General features: G+C 38.4%; 3 protein-coding genes and 1 long non-coding RNA gene across 5 annotated transcripts in view; all 4 read right to left on the bottom strand.

Annotated features, from left to right (window-relative positions):
• The window catches only part of LOC122829327 (hyaluronan-binding protein 2-like), a 34985-nt gene that overhangs the window by 4763 nt on the left and 6409 nt on the right, over nucleotides 1–23813 (bottom strand). The gene's annotated exons all lie outside the window — the stretch shown is intronic.
• Nucleotides 635–1786, bottom strand: LOC122830379 (trypsin-1-like). Its single transcript, XM_044115687.1, has 4 exons — nucleotides 1634–1786; nucleotides 1286–1347; nucleotides 1066–1181; nucleotides 635–976 (listed from the first exon to the last, which is right to left on the bottom strand). Exons 1-4 carry the CDS (start codon nucleotides 1708–1710, stop codon nucleotides 836–838), a joined length of 396 nt encoding a protein of 131 aa, XP_043971622.1. The 5' UTR covers nucleotides 1711–1786; the 3' UTR covers nucleotides 635–835.
• On the bottom strand, nucleotides 11006–13627 carry LOC122830381. 2 transcript variants are annotated; one of them, XR_006370515.1, is made up of 5 exons: nucleotides 13466–13627; nucleotides 13252–13372; nucleotides 12320–13108; nucleotides 12102–12207; nucleotides 11006–11921 (listed from the first exon to the last, which is right to left on the bottom strand). It is a non-coding gene; the product is annotated as an uncharacterized LOC122830381 (long non-coding RNA). The 2 variants fall into 2 exon arrangements; XR_006370516.1 differs by having other exon boundaries at nucleotides 11006–11913.
• LOC122830376 (anionic trypsin-2-like) lies at nucleotides 17988–19791 on the bottom strand. The gene is made up of 6 exons (XM_044115683.1): nucleotides 19701–19791; nucleotides 19288–19480; nucleotides 19017–19205; nucleotides 18641–18702; nucleotides 18420–18541; nucleotides 17988–18330 (listed from the first exon to the last, which is right to left on the bottom strand). The coding sequence occupies exons 1-6, from the start codon at nucleotides 19738–19740 to the stop codon at nucleotides 18178–18180; spliced, it is 759 nt and encodes a 252-aa protein (XP_043971618.1). The 5' UTR covers nucleotides 19741–19791; the 3' UTR covers nucleotides 17988–18177.

Genomic DNA, 23813 nt, shown 5'->3' with positions numbered 1-23813 from the left:
GGTTGATTGATTTATTTATTGATTGATCTTACAAATTTTACATGATAAACATAATTTAAATTTACTTTCAACAGTGAAAGAAATTTAAAAATTAAAATTAATAGTGACATTTTGTTAAACTGCAATAGAGGAAAGTTTTCTTCTATCATTATCATGTTAAATATGTGGCAACGAGAAGCTATCATTAAATAGATTTATTTGGTGTTACATATTCCCTTAAAACTTCTCTTTCATTACAGATTTTGACTTTTAAATTGTTTTTATGTATTGAACCTTTATTTCCTTTATTAAAACGTGATGCTATTTTTATTTATTTTTAAGTTGTTTGGATTTCATTTTGTGTTTATTGTTGAATTATGTAGATTCTGTTTCATTATTGTTGTGTACAGCACTTTGGTCTTGGAGTTTAAAGTTCACGACAACTAAAGATGGAATAGTAACTCCAGAGCTGCAGAGTTTAGATGCTGCATGTTCATTTCTGATGTAAAATAAAGTAAAAAAAGAATTAATAAATTACATCTGGTGTTTCTCCTCATGTCACATTTCTAGATCAGGATCAATATCAAGTGAACAAACTGAACCATGAATGTGAAGATGATCAGACAGGAAATTATTTTTTTATTAATTTATTGATTTATTTTTTTCATTTCAGAGGCAGAGAAAGCTCCATTAGGGAGGTCAAATTCAGGTGAGAAAAAACAATTAATATAATCATATTAATTTATGATAATTCTATAAACCTATAGAACAAACTGATGGAGGTATAGCTATAAAATTACATCTGAGAGGAAATTTGATGAATTTTTTATTTCATGATAATTTACGTTTTTTTGGCCTAAAATGTATTCCTTATCCACTTCATGTATTCACACACAACCATGCTGTAAATTGGTTTCCGAAATGGAGAGCTTTCGTCACGAGCAGAAATCACACCATAAATCTGGTGGTTGAACACCACTCCTCCACCGGAGTCACCCTGTAGGAAAATTTATAACAATATATTTATGTTGTAAAACATAAACATTTTCTCCTCTCTGTGGAGAAATATTGAAGAAACAAACATACATAGTACGCCTCCTTGTTTGGTGCTTCAGCAATGACGAGATGTCCAAGTGTTGGCCTAAAGGTAAAACCACTAATTCTCAGGTAGACACACTGAAGATGTGGTGGAAACTCATCGTCTGATGAAGAGAAACATGAGAATCATAAAAGTGTTCTTCACTTAACCTTCTCTGTACAGACAGAAGCAAAGATTTTATTCTCATAACTTCAATATTTCTCTCACATCGCTCATCATTAGGGTTGGATGTCACTGGTCCTTCTCCTGCCAGCTGAACTCTAACACCACTAAAACACAATTAGGATAAATGTCAAAAATGATGACAATGTAGAAAATGAATCATTAGGAGGAACAATGAAAGAATGGAAAATAAATCCATGAAAGACTCCAGTCCTCATTGATGGTGTCCTGATTCCTTTATGTGTCTCTGGTCCAACACACCTGAGCTAAACAGGGTCTAGTTCTGCTGGTGGCCTGATTACCTGACTCAGGTGTGCTGAAGCAGAGGCAGCAGGACCGGAGAAATGAAGACAGAAAACCTGAAGTCATGTTTTTGACCTGAGAAAGACTTACATTCTAGGACGATTATTGCAGCTTCGTAGCCGAGCAGGACGGATATTTCTTACTGGTCTCTGAAGCTTCAGCAACATGATGTCATGCCGCTGATTCCATTGGTCAACATAAAACACAGGATTGTGTTGGATTATCTGTTTCTCCTGTTTAGCAGTTCCTGGATGAACTCCGAATATTGCTGTCATAGTCCTGCAGAACAGGTTAGATCATGATGAACACATAGAAAACCTGATCATCTGCAGATAAAACTGTCTTAATGGCCTTTCCTACCATCCTGGCTGAGACTTCCAGCAGTGAGCTGCAGTCAGGATCCACCTAGGGTGGATCAGAGATCCTCCACACAAGCTTATATGAGTATCATTGTTGCCCTCCAACCGAACATGATGAAGACGCTCCTTGTCATTACATTTTTTACCTCCAATGATTCTCTTGTGCAGAGAAACATGTGAGTTCATTGAAACACCTGAAGAAGAAAAAAGAGGACTTTACTCAGAAAACAGGAGCAAACGTGGCTGAAGGAACAGAAAAAGGATGAACAGATAAAGATTACAAAACATCACAATTTATATGCAATAAAGTTTATGTCTGACAAAGAATCAGAGGGAAGTTTTAGAGTCACAGAGAGCAGCAGCCTCCCTGGAACCAGTAGGAAGTGTCTCCAGTATGTCCAGTGTTTCCAGTTTGTCAGACTCACCCAGCCCCAACAGCAGCAGCAGAACTTTCAGCAGAGCCATTGATGGTCCAGCTTCCTGTGAATGTCTGCAGTCTTGCATGCCTGCTTTTAAACTCTGTTCACAACTTCCTCCTGGACAGGAAGCCACCAATCACAGGACGGACTCCAATATGTGCAATCACAGAATGGACAGTGATTGTTGGGGTCATCTGCACAAATAGGAACTTTAACAACTCATCTTCCTAAAGAAACTTGAAAAACGTTCTTATTCCATTGACAGATTATTTCACTAATAAAACATTTACCCCTCCTGTAACTTAAATAATCAGCAAATGAAACAATAACCTGTTCATCAATATTAAGGAATTGACTTAAACCAAGTAGCTCCTATATTTTGTTACAAAGTTACTTATATGTTAGTTTTGCCTTTTCTTAAGTGAACTGAGAGATTTGCACTAGAAACTAGACTAAAAATAAATGGTAAATTTTCTGTCTTTGAATAAGCTTTCAGTGAGTTATTTCCAGTTACGGAAAACTGGATATTTATCTGGAGGAAGTAAAATAGATTTTCTGAAGGTGAAGAGACTCCTTGTTTTCATGTTGATGTTTTTTTTGTTTTTTTTTTGTTGTTTTTTTTACAAAAAACTGTTTGGCTTCCAAGATACAAGTTTTCACGTCTGCCTGTGCATAATTTTTTAATGTGGTTCTAATGTGGTCGGGAGGGTGGCAGGTGCCTATCCCCAGCTAACGTTCCTGGCAAGAGGCGGGTTCACCCTGGACAGGTCGCCAGTCTGTCGCAGGGCAACACAGAAAACATACAGGACAAACAACCATTCACACACACTCACACCTATGGAGAATTTAGAGAGCCCAATTAACCTGACAGTCATGTTTTTGGACTGTGGGAGGAAGCCGGAGAACCCGGAGAGAACCCACGCATGCACAGGGAGAACATGCAAACTCCATGCAGAAAGACCCCGGGCCGGGAATTAAATCCAGGACCTTCTTGCTGCAAGGCAAAAGCTCTACCAACTGCGCCATTGTGCAGCCCAGCAAGGCACCAGTATTTGTTAAAAGAAAAGAACAGACAGTTTAGATAGAAGCTCTGAGGCTTAAGAAGTTTCTCTATGGAAAATCACCAGCTCAGAGTGTTAATAGTTTGGTGCACCTGCTGGATATTCTGGTTTGACAATATTCTTGTTAAGAAAAATTGTTCCATTAGTAACCAGGCACGTGCAGAGGTGGAGGCAAAGGGGGCTTGAGCCCCTGCCCTTTTTATCCTTGATGCCCCAAGTGCCCTTTTTGAGTTTTTTTCTTTTCAAAATTTTTTTTTTTTAATTTTAATTTTTAGTCTGTATGCCAGAAGGCCTGTTTGTGCCCCTCAGCAATAATATTTAGCTACAGTGTTGTGAAGTAACAAAGTACATGTACTTCGTTACTGTACTTAAGTACATTCTTCGTGTATCTGTACTTTACTTAAGTATATTTAATAATGGATACTTTCGACTTTTACTCCACTACATTTTACAGTAAGTATCTGTACTTTCTACTTACTACATTTCTACAAAACCGTCCCGTTACACGTTACATCCAAGTCGCATTGCGCTTTTTTTCCCATTAAAATATGAAGTTCAGGAACTTAACAAGGCGCTGTAAATCCAAGCAATAATGTGACCTGCTAATTACTGTTGTCACCCATCGCCTCCTCCTTTCAGTCGCACGCGGGGCTCCCAGACATGCGCAGTGGTTTCCTCTAAACAGGAGATGATTGTCTAATCGTCAGTAATAGAATTTCGCTACGTAAATCATAAGATTTGGCGACATGTAAAATCAACAGCGCTTCACTTTCACAGATGGTGGAAACTTCGTCCGACTTTTAGCGTCACTTGGAAAGCAAGCTTAAAGGAAGGTAAGCTATGTGGACGTGATGTTAGCAAGGCTAGCTGTACAGAGACACATATGGTGCATCTGTGATAAAAAAATAGTTGTCAGTCATGCGTTTAATCATTGTGTGGAAGTGTTGTTTTAGGTGTTGCATATATGGGACAACGCTGTGACCAAAATCTGCTATATAGTGATAGTGATGAACAATCCGATTCTTCTGGACGGATTTTTACTAAGTCCTACAGGACTGAAGCCTCACTGAGAGCCGTTCTTTGTTCTTGTGACGCTCTGCACACACTGCAGTAGCTATTATTATTTTATTTAATTAAAAAATAGATAGATTTATTTAATTGGCCAATAAACAAAACAAGAACGTGTAACGCAGAGCTGCTCATTGCTCTTTGATTGTGTTGGTAACCTGTCATGGTGGCAGACAGGGTGAGAACCGTCACTGTCCTTCTGCCTGGTTACTTCTTGCACCTTGGACAGTATTCATAGTTGAGTGTTGTTTACCATTGGAGCATTGCCTTAATTTCTATGTTTAATGGAGCAGACAGTTGTGGTTTCTGACATGGGTGATATGGACAAACATCCAGGGCGGTATCCTTTAGGGTTGGTAGGAAACCACTGCGGATTGTGCCACAGAGATGGAAGCAAAGCAGAATGAAGAAGAGTTTGAAATGATAATGATATTGGTTCAATTTATTTCAGCTCTCAGTATTTAATATCTAGGTGTTTTTATGGGAATGTGGATTTAAGATGTTTCCATCCCTGAAATTATGATGCATAGAATCACAAATCTAAATCTAAACTGTCACAGAGAGTAAACACACTAAAAACATGCTCTATCTGTGGCATTGTTCATTAAAATGGCACATATTTCATGTATTAAAATTAAATATGATAGGTCCACGTAATGATATTGTATTAGAGATTAAGTAATGCATTCAGGAAGTACTTTTACTTTTAATACTTAAGTATTTTTAAAAGCCAGTACTTTTTTACTTTTACTCAAGTAAAAATGTTAATGTGGTACTTTTACTTTTACTAGAGTACATTTTTGTCCATGTATTTGTACTTTTACTTAAGTACAGTTTTTTAGTACTTTCTACAACACTGTTTAGCTACATATAATAATTTAGTAAAAATAAACTAGTCCTCAGTCTAATCATGACTCTCAGAGCCTCCATGTTGTTCACACACCGGGTCCATGGTGAGGAGGAGGAGGGGGCGGATCTGTGTCCTCTAACTATCAATTTATGGGCAAGAGAAACAACATATATATTTATTTTATTCTTTTTATTTTTAATTTTTTTACCTTGGTTTCTGAATAAAAATGTAGGTCTGATGTTGATGTCAGAAAAACTGTTTCTATTTATATTTTTATTATCGTTTTTGCAATAACGGGACAAAACCCGCCTCACCCCTAAACACAGAAATGCTTCAGCTGCAGAGAAAACTTCTGACTTTAACTTAATCATTCTGCTAAAAGCCCAGTTCGGTTCATTACAGGCAGTCTGGGTCGGCACCATCGACAGATATAAAGAATAGCTGTCTTTATATCAGACATCCTGATATAAGACACAGTGCCAACTCTCACCGCGAGTAAAATGCAGCTCAAAGCCCCAGTACCACCAGGTACCACCCAGTACCACCCGGTACCACCCGCATCTGCTTCTCCTTAACGTTTCTACCAGGCGGGTTAAAGCCGCTATTGACGGGATCTGGGCTGGAGGTTCGCGGCTGTAAATAGAAGTTACTGCAGAACCTCAAGTGTTAAAGGAAGATTCAGCCCAATTAGAACATTTAGAGTTCACAAAATAAACATCAGAGAAAATATTGTAGAACCGCAGCAAAAAGCCAAACATGCCACAATGAAATTATTCAAAATGTCTCCAAAGCTTTGGCAGACTGACAGGGGCCACCGGGGGATTCCAGGTAGATTCCAGGTAGATTCCAGAGATGCGCATCGCAGCAGCTGCTCATGCAGAGCCGGTCCAAGGTAATATGGGGCCTTAGACAGAACCCCCCTGCCCCCTGGAATCGTCCTACTAAGAACCTCAGCATCACTAACATGTTTAAATATTGATAAGGTGAATCTGTGAGAGGGAGACCAGGTTTATTGACCGAGTTTAAAATCAATCACTGATCATTGGTTATTTGCTGTGATGAATTTGCGAACAAACCCAATTCAAACACAAAGATTACACCATATTGCAGCCATGGTAACATAATCAAACTATCAAGGTAATTCTTTAAACTTTTACAAAATAAACTTCCTAATTAAATCCTAAATGTACTTTTTTTATCAGCTGAATACATTAAATAAAATATAATAACATTGTCATTCTCTATAAATGATGCTACAGTTTTAGATCTATGGCCTGTCTTATAATTTCTAGGGGCCCCTGAGTGTCTGGAGGCCCCTGAATGGCCCCTACCAGCAGCTACTGAGTTTTCTTTGCCTTGATATTCCAGTCTTATAATTCTAGGTCTCAGAGTTGCTAACATCAAACCCCTTTGAGCTTTTTGGATCTATAAATCAGTCTGCAGCCAGGTTGTTCTAGAGGTTAAATAGATATTATTAGGGCTTAATTGGTAAAATGGCAGCAAATTAGCTTATTTCATAACTTTATAACCTTTGACCTTCTCTCCTCTGGTCTGTTTAACAGCTACAGTCTCAGATCAACTCAAACCTCCAGGACTGTCAGCAGCCTAAACAGAAACTTTATACCTGTTGGGGAAATTTTAGACTATATTTACTTTGGATTTCCCCATGTGATGGCAATGATGTAGTAGGATCCATTTAGATTCTTGATTAATATGGGTTGTTGCTATGTTGTTGTATTGAGCTTTTGTTCAATGTGCCCCTTTTTTAAATTTGAGCCCCTGCCCCTCCATAGGTCTCTGCACAGCCCTGTTAGTAACCCTTATTTTTGGAAACTCACATATTTGAACAAGAAGATGTTTATCATCCAAGGGGTTAACTGACCCTCCAGTGTGGTTACGTGGCTTGTATATTGTTCAACTGAAACTGGAGTGACCACATTGTGTAACATGAGTTCAAAGCCATTGCATTGTCTCGTTCTAACACAGAACGCCATGTCTCCAGTAATGACCAGCAGCCCTCAGTGTTGCAAAACCCTGGACACATCCCATAAAGGTGATACAAATGTGTCACATTTGTGGGAGTAAATAAACATGATAAAACATGGCTGAAACTAATGGGTAAAATCATAACAAATTCAATGATTCTCCTAACAGTAGCAAGGGAAGTGGACCAACTTTATTTTGGTATCAATAAATGAATTCATGATTTCAATCCACTGTTTTTCAATCTCATACATCAAGACCTTAACATGGAGATAGGATAATTGTCTGCAAAGCAAAACTTTTTTTTCTGTTCAATTTGCTGGATCCGAACGCCAAAGAATTTGTAACATCAAATATTTTTAACTGCTATTTTCTTCTCTGTGTGAGTCTCTCCAGATTGAAATGGAGCCTTGGCGAAAATTCAAACTGGGAGACTCATCCAGCTTCTCCACATCATCTAATCACCACGCCTGGCCGGAGCTCCACGCCGCTGCAGCCAGTCGTCGTCAAAGGACACCTTTAAAAGTTAGAGCTACCCTGGGGTCTTCCTGCTCATCAGCCGTGCTTCGACCCACCTCCTCCCCATCTCCACCTTCACCATGAGGGACGTCCTCAAAGTTCCCCCGTGCTCTCCCATCTGCAGGCTCTGCCCCACCATCAGTTTTGGTCCAAGGGGGAAGACTATCCCGAGATTGCCGAGTAGACTTCCTGCTCACAGCGATCCTCGGCTCACAGTCTTCTGCCGGGTCCGAGCGCCAAAGAACTTGCACCATTAAATCTTTTTAACTGCTATTTTCTAGCTGTGTGAAGCTGACACCCCACCCACGTCAAAAAATTCAGCAAATAGTCTGAATGGTTAGTGCTCCGTTTGTGCAGGTTTGTGCCGTTAAAATTTTCGTTTGTGCAGTTTTGGTTTCTGAGATATTAAAAGTTATTTTTTAGGTCATCTAGAGTTCACCATCCCCCCATATCGCTCCAAAACAAACCAAAGTGGGCTAGTTCGTTAGTGCTCCGTTTGTGCAGGTTTGTGCCGTTGAAATTTTCGTTTGTGCAGCTTTCCTCTTTGAGATATTAAAAGTTATAATTTTGGCCGATGACGTCACCATCCTCCCATATCGCTCCAAAACAAACCAAAGTAGGCTAGTTCGTTAGTGCTCCGTTTGTGCAGGTTTGTGCCGTTAAAATTTTCGTTTGTGCAATTTTGGTTTGAGATATTAACAGTTATAATTTTAGGTCATCTAGAGTTCACCATCCCCCCATATCGCTCCAAAACAAACCAAAGTGGGCTAGTTCGTTAGTGCTCCGTTTGTGCAGGTTTGTGCCGTTGAAATTTTCGTTTGTGCAATTTTGGTTCCTGAGATATTAAAAATTATTTTTTAGGTCATCTAGAGTTCACCATCCCCCCATATCGCTCCAAAACAAACCAAAGTGCGCTAGTTCGTTAGTGCTCCGTTTGTGCAGGTTTGTGCCGTTGAAATTTTCGTTTGTGCAGCTTTCGTCTTTGAGATATTAAAAGTTATAATTTTGGCCGATGACGTCACCATCCCCCCATATGCTCCAAAAAAAACCAAAGTGGGCTAGTTCGTTAGTGCTCCGTTTGTGCAGGTTTGTGCCGTTGAAATTTTCGTTTGTGCAGTTTTCGTTTTTGAGTTATTAAAAGTTATAATTTTGGCCGATGACGTCACCATCCCCCCATATGCTCCAAAACAAACCAAAGTGGGCTAGTTCGTTAGTGCTCCGTTTGTGCAGGTTTGTGCCGTTGAAATTTTCGTTTGTGCAGTTTTCGTTTTTGAGTTATTAAAAGTTATAATTTTGGCCGATGACGTCACCATCCTCCCATATCGCTCCAAAACAAACCAAAGTAGGCTAGTTCGTTAGTGCTCCGTTTGTGCAGGTTTGTGCCGTTAAAATTTTCGTTTGTGCAGCTTTCGTCTTTGAGATATTAACAGTTATAATTTTAGGTCATCTGACGTCACCATCCCCCCATATCGCTCCAAAACAAACCAAAGTGGGCTAGTTCGTTAGTGCTCCGTTTGTGCAGGTTTGTGCCGTTGAAATTTTCGTTTGTGCAATTTTGGTTCCTGAGATATTAAAAATTATTTTTTAGGTCATCTAGAGTTCACCATCCCCCCATATCGCTCCAAAACAAACCAAAGTGCGCTAGTTCGTTAGTGCTCCGTTTGTGCAGGTTTGTGCCGTTGAAATTTTCGTTTGTGCAGCTTTCGTCTTTGAGATATTAAAAGTTATAATTTTGGCCGATGACGTCACCATCCCCCCATATGCTCCAAAAAAAACCAAAGTGGGCTAGTTCGTTAGTGCTCCGTTTGTGCAGGTTTGTGCCGTTGAAATTTTCGTTTGTGCAGTTTTCGTTTTTGAGTTATTAAAAGTTATAATTTTGGCCGATGACGTCACCATCCCCCCATATGCTCCAAAACAAACCAAAGTGGGTTAGTTCGTTAGTGTCGCTTGCAGGTTTGTGCAGTTGAAATTTTCGCGCAACTTTCGCAGATATTAAAAGTTATAATTTTGGCCGGTGACGTCACCGTCACCCCATCTTGCGCCAAAACAAACCAAAGTGGGCTACTTCTTTTAATTCTTCAGATTTTCAGCTATTGTACAATGTGTATCTTTTGTTTTGAGCTTCAATAAAGACTTAGAACAAGAAAAAATGTGTCTCATTTCAAGTAATGTTTCAAGATAGCAATGTTTTCTCACGAACGTAGCGTTCTCTCCACAATAATTGAATCCTGCTAATAAAGGACATGCAGCCCTGACCCTAACGTAATGTGTATAACCTGTAACTGTGCTTTGATTTCGGAGGTGGTCTGAACAATTATATTTACATTGTTGACGTACTGTCTGCTGATTATGCAGCAAACGTGTAAAAAATATACATTAGCCTCTAACGGTTAAAAAAAAAAAGAAAAAAAAATCCACAGCCAATTTGCTAGTTGCTTGAGCAAATTTTTGCAGAGTAAAACGGAAATGTGTCATTGGTTCAAAGTTCATCCAAGTAATGTACTTAATATTTAGTAAATATATTTTCAATGCAACGACTTTCATTTCATCCAATTTCTTACATTAAATGTGTATGGGCTTCAAGGATTTTGAAAAGCTCCACGTTTTGCGAACTTTGACATAGTTCTCACGCAACTGGGATTGTCTCCATCCACACTGTAGTGAGCCCCCTCCCCCACCACCACCACCACCACCCCGATCTTGTTTTGGCGACAGAGCAAGTGTAATTTTAACCTCTCGTTAATATTCTAGCGGTCTCAAATCGTTTTGAATAAGTCATTTTTGGAATTTTTTCAACCCCGATTTTGATTTTTGAATAAGGTAAGTAAATTAATGCTCAGGTTTCACATAAAATATTGACTCAATGCAATCTATCCCCATAAAAGCAGAGAGGATGTATGCAGGGCTAGCTTATATATGCATTTATTTAAATTCACAACTTGTATTAAGTCAATATTTCAAACCTTTTGAAACATAGTGAGGCATCATCTTGCAGCCTTTACATTTATATTGAATCATTAACACTTAAGCATATGCACATAGGGCACATCTTCTGAATTCAATAAAAAAAAATTATTCCAAAGGAAAATTAAAATTTAACAGGTACTTACATTTTCAAGTAACAATGCATTATTGAATTATATATTTTTTAATTAGCTTAAATGTTAGAAATTAAACTGGGAAAAACAAACTTAATTTTTTTAAAGTCAAGACTATTTTAAGTCTGCAGACACTGCTAGAATACAATTTGTGGCTTTTTTGAAATCATGTAGGCACTGATTATTTTAAGCAATGCTAATCAAAGCCTTTTTATTTTTTTAACTAGATGCCTCGACAGCCAGCGGTAGACAGAGAGTCTCTTTTCGCAGTTCTCTGCAACTCAAAAGAGGCCATTCTAGAAAACGGCCATATAGCCACTCCAGCTGCCGCTGTCTGGACAGAGATAAGTCAGCAGTTGGGAAATAAAATGTCTGCAAAAAGTCTGTACACATTTGTAAAGCTGAACAGACACAACATCTGGTCATGCTTGGAAGTTAATCAAGGAAGTGATCCTGAAAGCCCTGTGGACACAGAGTTTGACTCAGACACCACTTCTCCTGGTCAATGTTCAGATTTTCAGCTCGACGTTCCATTTGAAGAATGGATTAAATTTATACCACAAAAAGTTGAATATAATGACAAGTTTTCATCATCTTGTAAAAGGAATTACACAATTTTAAAACCTGGCACATGGAGTCATATAATTAATGATCTGGTTTGGAAAAAGTTAAAAAGCACTTGTACATTTGTATTCCAAAGAGCAAAAGTTTATCCGACTGTCACTAGTAAGTACATTGACATCACAGGTTTCTGTAAAGAGTGTCAAAGTTGTGTTAAAATGACATGTGACAGAGAGCCAACGGTCAACAGCCCAATGGTGCTCCAGTGTTCCATTGAAGGCGCCGACATCTCGCTGCACACTGGCCAGTCCAAAAGATTCATGTCAGGAACCCTTCGTGCACAGATTTCAGAAGAGTTGTGTGAGGGCAGGATGGAACCATCTGTATGGAGGTCAGCAAAGGCATCAGAGTTGATGGATATTGGAGATCCCGAGCCAAGTCACCTTCCAAACCTGGCAACCTTACGAAAAGCCAAGCAGGAGAGAAAAGATTTGGAGTTAGGCGACAAAGACCCTGTTCTATCTTTGCAGTTATTAAAGTATAGCACACCCAACAGTGGCAGTATAAGAGATACTGGTCTGGATAAATTCTTTTGTCACTATTGGAGTCAAACTCAGATACATGTTTATAAGGCACTGACCAAAAAATGTCCCTCAGTAGTTTGCTTTGATGCAACTGGTTCTGTTGTCAGAAAACTGGCAAGACCAAATGGTACATCTGGCCACATCTTCTTATACCAAGGTGTTCTGAAGGGAGACAACTGTTCAGTCCCAGTTGTACAAATGCTATCAGAAAGGCATGACATCAACGCTATTGCAACATGGCTGACAGAATGGCTTCGTGCAGGCGCAGCTGTACCAAAAGAAGCTGTGAGTGACTTTTCCCTGGCTATTCTTGGTGCTCTGGTGAAGGCCTTCACTCCTTGTCCTAACCTGAAATCATACATTGATGAATGCTTCCATGTGTTACTTGGGAACCAGTCTGCAAAACTTCCTCCCTGTTATATCAGGGTTGATGTTGCCCACTGCATAAAGATGGTCTGCCAGTGGGACTGCCTGAAAAACAAGTCACACCGTGTCAAAGACTTCTTTGTCAGGGGAATAGCAAAGCTTCTTCAGGCACAAAGCTTGGACCATGCAAAGCAGCTAATACATGCCATCACTGTCGTGGCTCTCAGTGAGGCAGAAGGTGATGACAGTTCTGGAACCCCTCTTGAATCAGAGAGGTGCAAAAAATACCTGAAAACCCAGATTGCAGAAGACTCCATCATCATTCCAGATGAAGACACAAAAGAAGTTCATCAAGTGGATCCATGTAATGACATCCAGACTGACCTACGAGACTGGGTGTCAAACATTTGTGAGGAGAGCAGGACACATGCTGCAGCCAATGGGGATAGGGATAACATTCATTTCCTCCCTGAGATTGTGCCACACATTATAAGACTTGCAAGTTACTTACCACTGTGGACAGGAATAATGGTTCCCCTCTTCAAAAGCACCAGTCTCACAGCAAGCTCAGCCAATGTTGAAGCTGAATTCAAAAATATAAAACATGGCCTGTTCAAACATGAGAACTTGCCCATTCGAGTGGATCGCTTCATTTCTCGGCACCTTTCCTTCATCGAAGGAAATATGCGGATTTGCTCTGCCAAAGCAAAAAGAGGGGAGGAACAAGTTACATCAGCAGATGTTGCAGAAGCTAATCCTGCGTCAGTAATTATACACAATGCTGAAGAAAAAACAAAAATGGATTCTAGCGATTTAATGGAATCTGATCCCGCCAAAAACCTTTCCACAGCAGATGAAAACGTGGTTGAAAACTGGAGAGGACAAATTCTTCCACCCAAAAAGAGGAAGAGGACTTCATACTTGAGTTCCTGCACTGAATGGCTCCATGCAGATTCATCATCTGGGACCAAAAGAGTGAAAGTGGGACTATTAAAAAATGGAAACATGCATCAGCCTGTTAAAGTTGGTAAACTGTCAATCTCTGTGTTAAAACCTGCGCCTTCGATGCCTTTTGTCAGTGCTTATGCTGTACTTTGTGTGACAGCTCTGCATTGCAAAATGTTGTCATGAATAACAGTGACAACCCTCTCCTGCAGCTGGTGAAATCCATAACTACAGATGGTGTGAACCCAAGGACATACTTCCAGAGGGCAGATCTGCTTAGTTCAATGTTTGCAAAAACACAGTTAAGGTCTGGCACTCACCAAATCGATGCACAGTGTAATATTGCCACCATTATTGGGAAGACAATGAGAAATGTGTCAAGTGTTTACCTCTCAAAACACTGCTCTTCACAATACTGCCACCTAAACAAAGGAATGACCAGGGAAGTACCATTTGTTTCACCAGACATTTCTGTCCTGAAGAATTCTGGTATGGCTCAGCTTCACACTTCCATAGAAAAAGGACTCTTCCTTCCACAGTCTCCCTGCCTCAGACCACTGCAGAATGAATCAGAATGTCCAGCAGAATTAAAAACAGGAGCCAGCACTTCAGGAAATGCTCTCTGTGCAGGAACCGTTACTCACAACTACAGTATCGGAGAAATAGCATGGATTGACACAGACCTTCCAAATTCAACTGAATTTGCTTTGAGTGAATTTCCCTCCACTATGGTTCTGCAAGGAAAAAAATTTACTTTGAGAGCAGTCGTCGCTTTCAGGGGAAGCTTGACCAAAGATGGACTGGGACATTACACTGCATACTGCCGGAGAGCTCCATTTGTGTGGGAGCTTTTTGATGACCTGGCAAATGTTGTGAAGACAGTGTCTGAAAAGAAGAAAATACTGCCACATGCAGTGTTATACACAGCAGATCTGTGAGGGGGGAAAAAAGGGCGAGAAAGTTTGAAGACCAGACCAAAGGCAAAAAGTTTCATGCCATGTTTACATACTCCTGACCAGAATTTATTTTTTTCCTTTTTGCAAGTTATTATGGAAGCCCATTTCCACCATGAAGGAAAAAATAAGACCAACAGGAAGTCATAATTTTGACTTTAAAAGTCATAATTATGAGATTCGAAATCATGACTTTCACAGTAGAAATTATGACTTTGAATTTCAAAATTATGACAGTCATAACTTTGACTTTAAAAGTTGAAATTATGACTTCAAGTTGGTCTTATTTTTTCTTTAATGGCGGAAATGGGCTTCCATATTATGACAAATGTTCCATATTTTGACTTTCAACAGTTTTGAGCTCTGCCTAAATCTCAAATGAAAGAAGTTTTCTACTCAAGACAGGAGAAATTTCAGATTATGAAGGCACTGTTTGTTGTTGTTTAAATTGTTAAAGTTCATTGTTCAAATCACAGTTTCTTATTTGACTGTATAATTAAATTGCATTTTCAAAACAGTTACTTTCATGGTTCATTACTTCTCAATTAGGATAGAAACCCTTTGCCTCACACTACAGATATTTGGGTGTGTCAATAGCAAACCAAGAGGCACATGCAACTTCATAAAAAAACAAAAAGACAATTACCAGAAATATTGTCTTACTCTAACTGTATACACGATTTATAATATCTTTTCTACCAAAACATAGCAACATCAATTGCATAAAAACGACACAGAAAACAAGACTTACATGACAGGAATATGCTGGAAGACGAAGAACTAAAACAGAAAGCACAGCCTACAGCAGGTGAAATTAATTGTCCCCTAATTGGGTATAATTAGGGGATAATCATAACCAGTCACATTCAGCTGAATCTTAAACTCTGAAAGCGCCAAATAAAGTAAAATCAAATCTAGTCATTTGTATAATATAATCCTTGGGTGACATTGTGGTCCATCTTACATACCAGTTGGTGGTGGCGACATAATAGCGGTAAAGCAAAAAATTTCTTGTTTGGAGCAAAATGGGGGCGGATGACGTCATCGGCCAAAATTATAACTTTTAATATCTCAAAGACGAAAGCTGCACAAACGAAAATTTCAACTGCACAAACCTGCACAAACGGAGCACTAACGAACTAGCCCACTTTGGTTTGTTTTGGAGCGATATGGGGGATGGGATAGATGACCAAAATTATAACTTTTAATATCTCAAAGAGGAAAGCTGCACAAACGAAAATTTCAACGGCACAAACCTGCACAAACGGAGCACTAACGAACTAGCCCACTTTGGTTTGTTTTGGAGCGATATGGGGGGATGGTGAACTCTAGATGACCTAAAAAATAACTTTTAATATCTCAGAAACCAAAACTGCACAAACGAAAATTTTAACGGCACAAACCTGCACAAACGGAGCACTAACCATTCAGACTATTTGCTGAATTTTTTGACGTGGGTGGGGTGTCAGCTTCACACAGCTCTATTTTCTTCTCTGTGTGAGTCTCTCCAGTTTGAAATTACAGTTGATCACCTGTCCACTAAAGTGGATGTCATGCGTCAATGGCAATATTTTGACAGGTATTTATTGATGTCATTACTCTGACTATATATCTACAATATGAAACATCTCCAGCAAATATTTAGGCTGTAAAAACAATCTTAAATTTCAGTTCCTAATTTGAATATTTAAGGAAATAAGTGATTGTTGCCATTTTATTTAGCAAAAAATTAGGCTTTATTGTAGTTTTTCTAAAAACTATTTTTATTTTATATGTAAATGTTTACATTACATATATTCACTCCAAACTGACCACAATGGACAGAGTGACTTTAAAGTCCAATGCATTATTATTGCACTTCCATTGTGGTAGAAGTGTGGACACAAATGCAGCAGGCAGGAAACATAAAAGTTCTGTTGTACATTTAATTTTGAAAAACAATGTCCAAGTAACAAAAATAAACCCAAACCAGAGACATGAAGAGTCCATGAGGAAACCAGGGTGAAGGGAGAGGAGCAGTGGCGTGGAGTAACAAGGCGAACCAGCCAGTAACAATCTGTGATTTGACTAACTAGAGATGTGATTATATATTCATCTGCTGCTGAAAAAAATAACATATTTTATGTGGCTGAAGGTTAGTTTGGTGTAAAGTAGATCTAGTGTACTAACAAAGATCACGTTAAGCACAAACATGAAAAAATAGAAAAAAAGTCCTGCTTCTACGTTTTGAAAAATAAAATGACTAATGGAACTAAAACGTTCTTCTTAAAAGAAACTATGAATCTTGTAACTTTATAGACCAAAAATGTAACAAAAAATTCATAAGGAACACTCTGTTATGGACAAAAAGGACTCTTTGTCTTTTCTGTTTTATCTGCTCACATGCACAAAGCTTCATGCTGACATAACCATAACATTTAAGACTGGTGACAGTCATACATAAAAAAAACTGATTAAGGCAGACCAACACCATAGAGAGTAACCAAACTGAGGAGAAAATAAAGCAGAACTCAAGCCACAATATTTGCTTCACTTGGTGTCACCCCTAAGGTGAGCTGAGTGGAGCCCAGTGCTGGGTGGAGAATGTCACTCTGTATCTATTCTATTTGTATGACTTTTATCATCCCAGTATGTCTCAGTATTGAGTTAAAGATTCTATTGCTGGTTTTTAAATGTTTTAATTTTCTTGAACAATCATTCCTTGAAGAGCTGCTATTACCTTATGAACCCCTGCAGGCCTTGAGGTCCTCTGGCATTGGACTATTATTAATTCCAAGAATCAGAACACACTTATTGTGAGGCTTCCTCCCAGTATTGGGTCCTTGTTTGTGGAACCGTCTGCCAGGGATCCAGAAAATGTTGCTGTCTTTAAGAGCAGGCTCAAGGCCCACAATTTTAACTGTATTTGCTGAATTGAATAATTTCTGCTTAGTTTGTGCATTTTCCATGCAGTTGTGTATTTTCATGTGAGGTTGGAGCGGGTAATTATTTGCTATGGTTTGTTTTTATTGATCTGTACAGCAATTTGAGCTGCTTTTAGTATGATGGGTGTTGTAGAAATAAAAACGATTGGTTCATTGATTGATCTTACAAATTTTGTATAATTAATGTAATTTAAATTTAATCTTAGCAGTGAAAGAAAATAAAAAATTAACCGTGACACTTTGTTCAACTGCAATAGAGGACAATTTTCTTCTGTTATTCGTATGTTAAAAATGTTGCAACGAGATCATTAAATAGATTTATCTGGTTTTACATATTCCCTTAAAACTTCTCTTTCATTCCGGATTTGGACTTTTGAATTGTTTTTAAGTATTAAACTTTTTATTTCCTTTATTAAATTATGATGCTAATATTTATTTTTAAGTTGTTTGGATTTCATTTTTTGTTTATTGTTGAATTATGTAACTTCTGTTTCATTATTGTTGTGTACAGCTCTTTGGTCTTGGAGTTTAATGTTCACTACAACTAAATCTGGAATAGTAACTCCAGACCTGCAGAGTTTAGATGCTGCATGTTCATTTCTGATGTAAAATAAAGTAAAAAAAGAATTGACAAATTACTTCTGGTGTTTCTCTTCATGTGATTTAAAATTCATGTCACGTTTGTAGATTCAGTCCAGGAAAAATATGAAGTGAACAAACTGAACCATGAATGTAAAGACGATCAGACAGGAAATAATTTTTCTCATTAATTTATTGATTTACTTCTACATTTCAGAGGCAGAGAAAGCTACATTAGGGAGGTCAAGGTCAGGTGAGAAAAACAAAACTATTAATTTATGATAATTCTGCAAACCTCTAGAACAAACTGATGGAGATATAACGATAAAATTACATCTGAGAGGAAATTTGATGAAATTTTTATTTCATGATAGTTTAGGTTTGTTAAGCCCAGTTGTGTTGCGTATCCAGTCTATGTATTCACACACAACCATGCTGTAAACTGCATGGCTTACTCCATGGCCAGAAATCACACCATAAATCTTGTTGTTCAACACCACTGCTCCACCAGAGTCACCCTGTAGGAAAATTTATAACAATATATTTATGTTGTAAAACAGAAACATTTTCTTTTCTCTGTGGAGAAACATTGATGAAACAAACCTACATAGTACGCCTCCTTGTTAGGTGCTTCAGCAATAACTAGATGTCCACGTGTTGGCACAAAGGTAAAGCCACTAATTTTCATGTCGACACACTGAAGATGTGGTGGAACAGTCTCATTGATTGCTGCAGAGAAACATGGGACTCATAAAAGTGTTCTTCACTTAACCTTCTCTGTACAGAGATAAACAAAGATTTTATTCTCAACTTCAATATTTCTCTCACATTGCTGATAATTGGGGTTGGTTGACGTTGGTCCTTCTCCTGCGAGCTGAACTGTAGCACCACTGAAACACAATTAGGATAAATGTCAAAAATGATGACAATGTAGAAAATGAATAATTAGGAGGAACAATGAACGAATGGAAAATAAATCCATGAAGGACTTCATCCACAGAGACAGGAGTGTCCACCTCCAGTCCTCAGTGATGGTGTCCTGAGTCCTTTATGTGTCTCTGGTCCAACACACCTGAGCAAAACAGGTTCTGGTTCTGCTGGTGGCCTGAATACCTGACTCAGGTGTGCTGAAGCAGAGGCAGCAGGACCGGAGAAATGAAGACAGAAAACCTGAAGTCATGTTTTTGACCAGAGAAAGACTTACATTTTGGGACGATTATTGCATCTTCGTAGCCGAGCAGGACGAATATTTCTTACTGGTCTCTGAAGCTTCAGCAACATGATGTCATGCCGCTGATGCCATTGGTCAAAATACATCACAGGATTGTGTTGGATTATCTGTTTCTCCTGTGTAGCATTCCGTGGATGAACTCCTAATATTGCTGTGGTATTCCTGCAGAACAGGTTAGATTATGATGAACACATAGAAAACCTGATCATCTGCAGATAAAACTGTCTTAATTACTCTTTCCTACCATCCTGGCTGAGACCTCCAGCAATGAGCTGCAGTCAGGATCCACCTAGGGTGGATCAGAGATCCTCCACACAAGCCTGTATGAGTACCATTGTCTCTCTCCAACCGAACATGATAAAGACGCTCCTTGTCATCACAGTTTTGACCTCCAATGATTCTCTTGTGCAGAGAAACATGTGAGTTCATTGAAACACCTGACGAAAAAGGAGGAATTTACTCAGAAATCAGGAGCACACATGGCTGAAGGAACAGAAAAAGGATGAACAGATAAAGATTAAAAAGCATCACAATTTATATGCAATAAAGTGACAAAGAATCAGAGGGAAGTTTTAGAGTCACAGAGACCAGCAGCCTCCCTGGAACCAGTAGGAAGTGTCTCCAGTATGTCCAGTGTTTCCAGTTTGTCAGACTCACCCAGCCCCAACAGAAGCAGCAGAACTTTCAGCAGAGCCATTGATGGACCAGGTTCCTGTGAATGTCTGCAGTCTTGCAGGCCTGCTTTTAAACTCTGTTCACAACCTCCTGCTGGACAGGAAACCACCAATCACAGGACAGACACTAATATGTCCAATCACAGGATGGACAGTGATTGTTGGGGTCATCTGCATACATAGGAACTTTAACAACTCAAACTTGAAAAACATTCTTATTCCATTGCCAGATTATTTCACTAATAAAACATTTACCCCTCCTGTAACTTAAATAATCAGCAAATGAAACAATGACCTGTTCATCAATATTAAGTTATTGACTTAAACCAAGTAGCTCCTATATTTTGTTACAAACTTACTTATATGTTAGTTTTGCCTTTTCTTAAGTGAACTGAGAGATTTGCACTAGAAACTAGACTAAAAATAACTGGTAAATTTTCTGGTTTTGAATAAGCTTTCAGTGAGTTATTTCCAGTTACGGAAAACTGGATATTTATCTGGAGGAAGTAAAATAGATTTTCTGAAGGTGGAGAGACTCATTGATTTCATGTTAATGTTTTTTTTTTTGTTTGTTTTTTGCTTTTTTTTACAAAAAAGCTGTTTGACTTACAAGATACAAGTTTTCACATCTGCCGTTGCATAATTTTTTCAGGAGTTTTTTTGGGAATTGAAACAGCAGCTTCATGGATTCATAGTGATGCATGCAACATGAAGTGGGTGAGAAAGAACAGCTGATTTCTGTTTGGTTGCCATAAATAATGAAGTTTTCACTGGTTGAATGATGTCTGTTAACTGTTTAACTGTTAACTGTTTTCCGAAAGTGTGAGAGAAAATATTTGTGAAGTAAAAATTGTCTTATGTCTCTTAACAATTTAATTTAATTGTTTTACTCATTTAACCTCATTAGTGTTGTTCAACCTGTTAGAGTATGTAGGCTAGAGAGTTTCTGCAGAACCAGTCAGAGGGTCCCTGCAGCAACTGCAGCAGGCTGATAGCGACAGCAAGGCACCAGTATTTGTTAAAAGAAAAGAACAGACAGTTTAGATAGAAGCTCTGAGGTTTCAGACATTTCTTTATGGAAAATCACCAGGTCACAGTGTTAAGAGTTTGGTGCAACTGCTGGATATTTTGGTTTGACAATGTTCCTGTTATGCTACATTGTTCCATTAGCGAACCTGATTTTAGGAAACTCACATATTTGAACAAGAACATGTTCATCATCCAAGAAGATCATAAACATGACCCTCCAGGGTGGTTATGTTGCTTGTATAGGCTTTATTGTGGTATTTATAAAAACTATTTTATTTATATGTAAATGTTTTCATTATATATATTCATTCCAAACTGACCACAATTGACAGAGTGACTTTAAAGTCCAATGCATTACTATTGCACTTCCATTGTGGTAGAAGAGTGGACACAAATGCAGCAGGCAGGAAACATAAAAGTTCTGTTTTACATATCATTGTAAAAAACATACTTATCAAAAGCAAAGTCCAAGGAACAAAAATAAACCCAAACCAGAGACATGGACATCCATGAGGAAACCAGGGAGAAAGGAGAAGAGCAGTGACGTGGAGTAACAAGGCGAACCGGCCAGTAACAGTCTGTGATTTGACTAACTAGAGATGTGATTATATATTCATCTGCTACTGAAAAAAATAACATATTTTATGTGGCTAAAGGTTAGTTTGGTGTAAAGTGGATCTAGTGTACTAACAAAGACCACGTTAAGGACAAACAATAAAAAATAGAAAAAAAGTCCTGCTTCTACGTTATGAAAAATAAAATGACTAATGGAACTAAAATCTCTTTCTTAAAAGAAACTATGAATCTTGTAACTTTATAGACCAAAAATGTTACAAGAAATTCATAAGGAACACTCTGTTATGGACAAAAAGGACTCTTTGTCTTTTCTGTTTTATCTGCTCACATGCACAAAGCTGCATGCTGACATAACCAAAACATTTAAGACTGGTGACAGTCATACATAAAAATAACTGATTAAGGCAGACCAACACCTTAGAGAGGAACCAGAATGAGGAGAAACTCAAGCTACAATATTTGCTTCACTTGGTGTCACCCCTAAGGTGAGCTGAGTGGAGCCCAGTGCTGAGTGGAGAATGTCACTCTGTATCTGTTCTATTTGTATGACTTTTATCATCCCAGTATGTCTCAGTATTGAGTTAAAGATTCTTTTACTGGTTTTTAAATGTCTTAATTTTCTTGAAAAATCATACCTTGCAGAGCTGCAATAACCTTATGAATCCCTGCAGGCCTTGAGGTCCTCTGGCATCAGACTATTATCAGTTTCAAGAGTCAGAACACACATTTATTGTGAGGCTTTTACCCAGTTTTATGTCCCCCATTTGTGGAACCGTCTGCCAGAGAACCTGAAGGATCCAAAAAATATTGCTGTCTTTAAGAGCAGGCTCAAGGCCCACCATTTTAACTGTATTGACTTAATGGAGCATTGGTCCATTGCCATGTTTCTTTGTGGGACAACAGTTTCTGATTCCTTTTGTAGGTTTTTACCAAAGCTTTGCCCTAAAGACGGTGTTCCCTAATATGTAATTTTCTTTATCCTTACATGTGTATATATATGTGTGTGTGTGTGTGGGTGTGCGCGTGTGTGTGTGTGGGCATGTGTGTTTGTGTGAAAATAATCATGCAAGCAGCTAAAAGAGAGAGGAAAACAGAATCATTTATTCCTAACAGCCCCTCTGATGAGGTGGCACAGACACCACACCGCCAAAATCACTAAGTGTGGTGCATGTGGATCTGTGAAAAAAAAATTATTGTGTTTTGTCTCTTAACAATTTTATTTAATTGTTTTACTCATTTAACCACATTATTGTTGTTCAACCTGTTAGACTATGTAGGCTAGAGAATTTCTGCAGAACCAGTCGGACGTTCCCTGCAGCAACTGCAGCAGGCTGATAGCGACAGCAAGGCACAAGTATTTCTTAAAAGAAAAGAACAGACAGTGTAGATATAAGCTCTGAGACTTAAAAAGTTTCTCTATGGAAAATCACCAGGTCACAGTGTTAAGAGTTTGGTGCACCTGCTGGATATTCTGGTTTGACAATGTTTTTGTTATGCAAAATTGTTCCATTAGCAAACCTAATTTTTGGAAACTCACATTTTTGAACAAGAAGATGTTTATCATCCAAGGAGTTAACCGACCCTCCAGTGTGGTAACGTGGCTTGTATATTGTTCAACTGAAACTGGAGTGACCACATTGTGTAACATGAGTTCTATGTAATATTGTGAGGGTTTGCAGCTCCAAATCAGATCTCAGAGCAGCTCACTGCTGTGTTTGTTCTCCGTCTGCAGATGGAAATAAAGCTTTGCTCTTTGTCGTTTGCCAGAATCTCAGCCTGATCTGTTATCATACAGAATTTTGTTTACACAGGCACAAGCTTAATTTAAAAAAGAATTGTATTTTATTAAACCCAAAACAGACACTTAGGTAAAAATGACAAAATTGGACCCATGAAAGATATCAAAGTAACAGAAATCAACTCAGACAGACAAACAGACCTATCTACATGAGACAAAGGGAAACATAATTACTGGTTGATCAGGCTACATAGAAGACAAAGGGGAGAACACACAAAAAATTAAGCATGTACCAAGGTTTCTGTGTTGTTTGGCCCATCACAATTACATCCAAGATTTAAAGAAACAATATAAGTGAGGTGAGACTGACTGAACAATTATGTGTGGTGTGATTGAATGTTACCACATTTGTATAGCTGTAACTGCAGCCATAACTCAAGTGCAAGAAAAATTAGTTAAATCCAATACGGCAGACAGATGAATAAGCATGTCAACCAGCTCAGGAATATCCATTCCCTCTTTCTACTGTAGAAAACTTGCAGCTAAAAAAATATATTGTGACATAAAGCAACTCCTAAAGACTAATACTGCTGATGTAGTTTCCAAATAACAACTTTGTTTTTGGAGAAATTGCAGCTGATCACCTGTTCACTAAAGTGGACGACATGCATCAGTGGCAATATTTTGACAGGTATTTATTGATGTCATTACTCTGACTATAAATCTACTATATACAATATATCTAGCAAATAT

The sequence above is a fragment of the Gambusia affinis genome, linkage group LG04 (assembly GCF_019740435.1).
Source record: "Gambusia affinis linkage group LG04, SWU_Gaff_1.0, whole genome shotgun sequence".
Lineage (NCBI taxonomy): Eukaryota > Metazoa > Chordata > Actinopteri > Cyprinodontiformes > Poeciliidae > Gambusia > Gambusia affinis.
The sequence above is the reverse complement of the archived record's forward strand: the minus strand, read 5'-3'. Positions and strand labels throughout refer to the sequence as shown.

Bases quoted from the DNA above. Each gene is read 5' to 3' on its own strand.
- LOC122830379 (XM_044115687.1), bottom strand. From the start codon at position 1,710: ATGTTGCTGAAGCTTCAGAGACCAGTAAGAAATATCCGTCCTGCTCGG. The intron at 1,348-1,633 runs GTAAGTCTTTCT...ATTGTGTTTTAG, and splicing joins TGCAATAATCGTCCTAGAAT to TGGTGTTAGAGTTCAGCTGG. The intron at 977-1,065 runs GTATGTTTGTTT...ATTTTCCTACAG, and splicing joins CAAACAAGGAGGCGTACTAT to GGTGACTCCGGTGGAGGAGT.
- LOC122830376 (XM_044115683.1), bottom strand. From the start codon at position 19,740: ATGGCTCTGCTGAAAGTTCTGCTGCTTCTGTTGGGGCTGG. The intron at 19,206-19,287 runs GTAGGAAAGAGT...CCTGTTCTGCAG, and splicing joins TGGAGGTCTCAGCCAGGATG to GAATACCACAGCAATATTAG. The intron at 18,703-19,016 runs GTAAGTCTTTCT...ATTGTGTTTCAG, and splicing joins TGCAATAATCGTCCCAAAAT to TGGTGCTACAGTTCAGCTCG.